The sequence below is a fragment of the Anomalospiza imberbis genome, chromosome 2, assembly GCF_031753505.1.
Source record: "Anomalospiza imberbis isolate Cuckoo-Finch-1a 21T00152 chromosome 2, ASM3175350v1, whole genome shotgun sequence".
Lineage (NCBI taxonomy): Eukaryota > Metazoa > Chordata > Aves > Passeriformes > Viduidae > Anomalospiza > Anomalospiza imberbis.
The window spans coordinates 5,903,351-5,910,100 of NC_089682.1; the positions used below are offsets into that span (position 1 = coordinate 5,903,351).

At 49.5% G+C, this 6,750-nt stretch overlaps 1 protein-coding gene across 5 annotated transcripts in view; it reads right to left on the minus strand.

Moving 5' to 3' along the window:
• The window catches only part of HSF2BP (heat shock transcription factor 2 binding protein), a 40,553-nt gene extending 36,494 nt beyond the window's left edge, over nucleotides 1–4,059 (minus strand). For 4 of the 5 annotated variants that reach the window (XM_068179663.1, XM_068179661.1, XM_068179665.1 and 1 more), the window contains exons 1-2: nucleotides 3,975–4,059; nucleotides 1,706–1,856 (exon numbers count right to left, since the gene is read on the minus strand). In XM_068179663.1, coding sequence (XP_068035764.1) covers nucleotides 1,706–1,856; nucleotides 3,975–4,010 — 187 coding nt within the window. In that variant the 5' untranslated portion in view covers nucleotides 4,011–4,059. The remainder of the gene's footprint in view (nucleotides 1–1,705; nucleotides 1,857–3,974) is intronic. The other variant, XM_068179662.1, reaches the window with a different exon arrangement.
• Nucleotides 4,060–6,750: the final 2,691 nt, after the last annotated feature.

A 6,750-nucleotide genomic window follows, 5' to 3' on the forward strand; every position in this document is an offset into this window, starting at 1 on the left:
GTGCAAAGATCTCAAGTTTTCTCAAAGCTGTTCAAGACACCATCAGTCTCACAACTGAAACGGTCACAGGTGTTGAAAGTCTCTGACTGTCATCTGCACTTCTTGAGCAGCAGGAGACTCTGCTGCTAAAGCATTCTTCAACAGTACCCAGGAAACTGCAACAGCTGATGGAACTCTGGAGATGTACAAATCACACATTAGGCTTCTGTAAGAACAATATGAAAAAATATCTCTAGGAGCTGCCAGGACTCCTGTGAGCTTCACATGTCACACCAAGAGGCTGTATGTAGCAAACAGCACCATTCTGAGAGTGAGGGCTGCTTGTGTCCCTGTGATGTCCAACCTTTAGTGATCTGCATGCTCAAAAGCCTCCTTTCAGTCTGCCTTATGCTGCAGAGGTAGGAGAAGACTGGAGCAGCAAAAATCTCTACTTGACTTGTCCAGTTGTAGGGACACACGATGGCCAGAGCCTGAATAAATATACAAATCATCTCATCACCTGCAAGAGAAATCTCCACTGTGGAGAAAGACTCCAGAGAATTCAAAAGCTGTCTCAGCTTCAGGTCGTACCCTGGAGGACCCAGAGAATGCTGGACAGCCAGCAGAACGTTTCACGGAGTCTTAAAATCCCCATGTTGATGCCATGAGCCTACTCTGGATAGCCCTGACAGTGTCTCCTTGATGCCTGGCACAAGAAATATAAGAAGGCATCAGTGAGAGGAATCTCAAGACAAGTAGGTAAAAACTAATTGAGGATCTTGAACGCTTAGCACAACTGGAAACAATCCCTGATGCCTTGCAACAGAGAACACCTCCAGATTTTATCCACTGCTTTTGACATGGAAGAATCTTCCCAAAAAGTGGATCACTGAGGCAGCTGGAAGATCTGTCTCAATATATTACATTGTCAGACACGGGCCTTGAGGCCCTTGCTTTTCCTTAGCTGCCTGTTGCAAATTAATTTTCCATTTATCACTTGGTATTCTAGAAGAGACACATTCTCTGTAATCTGTCTCAGTGCTTCTTCCATGTCTTTTCAGGCAAACCCAAATCCAGGTAAATTGTACAGCTGCAGGTAAGCTACAGACCAGGGATGGAGCTGAGTCCTAGTTGGCCATGATGGCTTGTTGGGAGTGGAGTTATTTTTGAAAAAAATAATGCAGAGAGAAACCCAACACTGAAAAAAATGGACTTTGGGGACAGCAATAAAAAGACTTTTATTACAGAATCTTTTTTTTATTAGTAAAGCACACAAGCTAAAAAACAAGACAGGCCAAACACAAGATTTCTTCCTTCACTTCCTTCAAATTTTTACTCACTGCTTTTTACCATTATTTTGTTTTTTGTTTGGGTGGTTTTTTTTTGTTTGGTTTTTTTTTTTCTGTGAATGTCACCTTCAGATAAACAAAATGTTTTTGGGGAAAACACTTTTTGTTCCTCATACAGCTTCCCTTACTGCCTGAACTATGCATGTTTTCATCCACAGTAAAATATTTTTAAAGTTTAATTTGACATATCTGATTATTCCTAAGACAGCCTGTAATTTTCTTCACTACAAACACATTAATTTACTGAAGCAGTCACTGAACAACACAGTTGAATCTGGAATATCTCCACAAACTCTACAACTATTTCTGGAGCACAACAATTTGTTCTAAGCAGTGCTGCCAGAAACTGCAAGAGCTTGTAAGATGGTGCTACTCACTTGATTCAATAGCATCCAGCTTCTGGAATGTCCCCAGGATATCTCCATTTACTATTTTGGGTAAGAAATCCCGCAGTTGCATAACTTCAGTTGTCAGCCTTTCCAAATCCCTCCTTCTAACTTTTACGAATTCCTCTTTGGTCTCAGCCTTCTGAAATAAAACAACAAAGCAAAACAAAAACAAACCAACAACCAACCAAAGTCACTGTTACAGTCCTGTGTGTACAGTCCTATGACATCATTTCAGCAATTTGTAACTTTTTATTGAGAATTATCCAGCAATCAAACCCAAAAGTCTCTGAAGTTGACCCTTTGGCTGTAATCTTAATTTTTGCCACTGTGGCCTTAAGGAAATAACATTACCTCTCTTCATGTGTTTCTTCACCCAAAATGTGTGCAATGCATCTGGGAATGCTGCAAAAATTAACACTCACATTTTAAAATGGGAGCAGCACACACCAAGCTGTTGTTTCATGACTGTTGTAAAGGATACGATTACTCAGCGTTTTAATTAATTCAAACATTTGCAAGATCCTCAGTTCTAAATTACAACAACTCTCTTGGAGGAAACTGTACAGTTTTCAAACCAATTTATCTTTTGTGAAGAGCAAAAATTTGCAGCCATCTGCAACTCGACCTCATGTAAATAATTTAATCCCAAGGTAACACAGAAATGTTTACTACCTTCCTCTCCTGCCAAACTATAGCTATAGAATCATTTTCATTCAACATTCCAGCAGAATGTGTGTTAATTTTAAAATTACAGAGCAATTTCTGTACAAAAAACCCTACAAAGTCCAATTTCTGATGTACATACATGTGCACTCTGCTGGATGTTAAAAAGTCTGATACACACACACCAACAAAAAGAAAGTTTTAACATATTTTGACTAAAACATCAATCACTCAATATGCTACCAGAAAGCAAAGTTATATCTTAGTAGTGCTTTGCACTGCACTGAGAGCAGTGCTGACAAAATGAGATGCTTTATGCATCACATTCCAGAGGGAAAAGGCTAACAAATCCAAATCTCATCTCCTACAGGTTCAAAATGTGCCATCCCCACAGTCCTCTCAAGAGCAGACACATAAGACAAATGGAAGTCATCCTCTCCAACCATTCCCTACAATTCTTTCTGCTTCCCTATTTCCTCAGATTGAGCATTTCCTTTCGGTTTTGCTTCCTACTGTATTTCTTTCCCAGCTGTCTTTCAAATCCAGAGAGTTTTGGGACAGATCAGTCCCACCATTGCAGGTTCAGAGCTGCAATGAAGGCAGGGAAGAAAAATTTTGCTTTAATTTGAACTGTGAGCTCTAAGCTGCATCTAAGAAGTGCTTATGGCAAGGTTCACAAGGCTAACTAGCTCTACACAATGACATGACTCTAGAAAAATTCCACTCATCTAGGACTCAAGAAATCATGGAGCAAACACATGGGAAGAGGAGTCTTTAGAGTAATGCCATCTGCGTGTCAGCAACCACAAATGACAGAGAGAATTCAGTAGTGCTCAGACTTAAGAGAGGAAAATTTGGTACATAAATATAGCTCTGTTCACTAGCAGAAGCTGAATTCAAGTAAAACAGCCTGTGAATCACTGGTGTTGAGATATGAAATATGCAGTAAGAAAACTCTCCTTTGTACTTCCCACTGTGAGCACAGGTCTTGGCAGCACTGCAGCTACAAGTTTTATTTTCTTGTAAAAATAAAAGAAAGCAGACAAGCTTTATTTTCTCTGTGCAAGCAGCTTCTCCACATCTCTCTGCACTACAAGAGTATGTCAAAGGCAAATACAGACAGGGGAGAACAGGAGTTTTCTGTCCAGTCCTTACAGTAGCAGCAGGTGCCTGGAAGTAGGAAATTTGACTTCACCGAGTCCTTTCACAGGGGCCAAGTCACCCAGTCATGCACCTGAGCTCATGCCCTGCCTGGTGCGAGCCCAGTGACGGGAATTCCCCTTCCCTGCCAGCCGAAGGGGCCGAACAGGCCAGAGCTCCCAGCTGGCCATGAGCCCCCAGCAAGGACTCACTGCCAGCCCTTTCCCCACTCGCTCCCCACCAGCCCAGGGTGCGTGTGGCACCGCTCTACAGCCCTCACCGCACTCCCCTCTCCCTGCGGCCCCGCCATCGCCCCCTCAGGGCCCCGCAAGGCCCAGGACCACCACACAACTCCCGCTCCTTCTGCTCCTCGGGGCACCCACGCCCGCATGGACCCTCGGGCCGGGCCCCGCCTCAGAGGCAGCCCCGAGCGCCCCCGGGCCGCTCGCGATACCTGCGCGTCGCCAGCGAGGCCGGCGCTGCGCCACATCGCGACAGCGGCGGCAGCGGCGACAGCGGCGACAGCGGCGGCGTGCGGGGCGGAGCGGGGCGGGAGGGCGCGGAGGGACGCGCCATGGCCACGCCCCCGCCGTGGCCACGCCCGCTCCGATTGGGTAGGTGCGTGTGGGGGCGTGGTCAGGGCGCGGTCTGAGGGTCAGGCTCCGCCCCCAGCCCCGCCCGGAGTGGCCGTGGGGTAACACCGCGGCAACACTGGGATAACACCGGGACAACACTGGGATAGCAGTGGGATAACACCGGGACAACACCGGGATAACACTGGGATAGCAGTGGGATAACACCGGGACAATACCGGGATAACACTGGGATAGCAGTGGGATAACACCGGGACAACACCGGGATAACACTGGGATAGCAGTGGGATAACACCGGGACAATACCGGGACAACACGAGGATAGCAGTGGGATAACACCGGGACAACACCAGGATAACACTGGGGTAGCAGTGGGATAACACCGGGACAATACCGGGACAACACTGGGGTAGCAGTGGGATAACACCGGGACAACACCAGGATAACACTGGGATAGCACTGGGATAACACCGGGACAATACCAGGATAACACTGGGGTAGCAGTGGGATAACACCGGGACAATACCGGGATAACACTGGGGTAGCAGTGGGATAACACCGGGACAATACCGGGACAACACGAGGATAACACTGGGGTAGCAGTGGGATAACACCGGGACAATACCGGGACAACACTGGGGTAGCAGTGGGATAACACCGGGACAACACCAGGATAACACTGGGGTAGCAGTGGGATAACACCGGGACAATACCGGGATAACACTGGGGTAGCAGTGGGATAACACCGGGACAATACCGGGACAACACTGGGGTAGCAGTGGGATAACACCGGGACAATACCGGGATAACACTGGGGTAGCAGTGGGATAACACCGGGACAATACCAGGATAACACTGGGGTAGCAGTGGGATAACACCGGGACAATACCGGGATAACACTGGGGTAGCAGTGGGATAACACCGGGACAATACCGGGACAACACGAGGATAACACTGGGGTAGCAGTGGGATAACACCGGGACAATACCGGGACAACACTGGGGTAGCAGTGGGATAACACCGGGACAACACCAGGATAACACTGGGGTAGCAGTGGGATAACACCGGGACAATACCGGGATAACACTGGGGTAGCAGTGGGATAACACCGGGACAATACCGGGACAACACTGGGGTAGCAGTGGGATAACACCGGGACAATACCGGGATAACACTGGGGTAGCAGTGGGATAACACCGGGACAACACCAGGATAACACTGGGGTAGCAGTGGGATAACACCGGGACAATACCGGGACAACACCAGGATAACACTGGGATAGCAGTGGGATAACACTGGGACAACACCAGGATAACACTGGGGTAGCAGTGGGATAACACCGGGACAATACCGGGATAACACTGGGGTAGCAGTGGGATAACACCGGGACAATACCGGGATAACACTGGGATAGCAGTGGGATAACACCAGGACAACACCGGGATAACACTGGGGTAGCAGTGGGATAACACCGGTACAACACCGGGATAACACTGGGGTAGCAGTGGGATAATACCGGGACAACACCGGGATAACACTGGGGTAGCAGTGGGATAACACCGGGACAACACCGGGATAACACTGGGGTAGCAGTGGGATAACACCGGGACAATACCGGGATAACACTGGGGTAGCAGTGGGATAACACCGGGACAATACCGGGATAACACTGGGGTAGCAGTGGGATAACACCGGGACAATACCGGGATAACACTGGGGTAGCAGTGGGATAACACCGGGACAATACCGGGATAACACCAGGATAACACTGGGATAGCAGTGGGATAACACCGGGACAACACCAGGATAACACTGGGGTAGCAGTGGGATAACACCGGGACAATACCGGGATAACACTGGGGTAGCAGTGGGATAACACCGGGACAATACCGGGATAACACTGGGGTAGCAGTGGGATAACACCGGGACAATACCGGGACAACACTGGGGTAGCAGTGGGATAGCAGTGGGATAACACCGGGACAATACCGGGATAACACTGGGGTAGCAGTGGGATAACACCGGGACAACACCGGGATAACACTGGGGTAGCAGTGGGATAACACCGGGACAATACCGGGACAACACCAGGATAACACTGGGGTAGCAGTGGGATAACACTGGGACAACACCAGGATAACACCGGGAAAACACCGGCAGAACACCGGGACAATGCCGGGTTGTGGGAGCCGCAGCCCGGCGCTGCCCTGGTGCCGCTGGGGCTGGAGGCTCCAGCAGACACCAAGTTGGGAGGGAGGGTTGATCTGCCGGAGGGAGATCTGCTCTCCCTGCAGGGGGATCCGGACAGGCTGGATGGAAGGACCGAGTGGTGGGAGGTTGAACGAGGCTGGGTCCTGCATTTGGGTCACAACAAGCCCCTGCAGCTCCAGCCTGGGGAAAGAGAGTCTGGAAAGCTGCCCGGAGGAAAAGGACCTGAGGTGCTGGTCAGCAGAGGCGGAACATGAGCCAGGTGTGTGCCCAGGTGGCCAAGAAGGCCAACGGCACCTGGCTCGTGTCAGCAGCAGTGTGGCCAGCAGGACCAGGACAATGATTATGCCTCTGTACGGGGCAGAGGTGAGGCCACACCTCAGGTGCCGGGTCCCGTTCCGGAAGGACGCGGCACTCAGTGCCATGGGC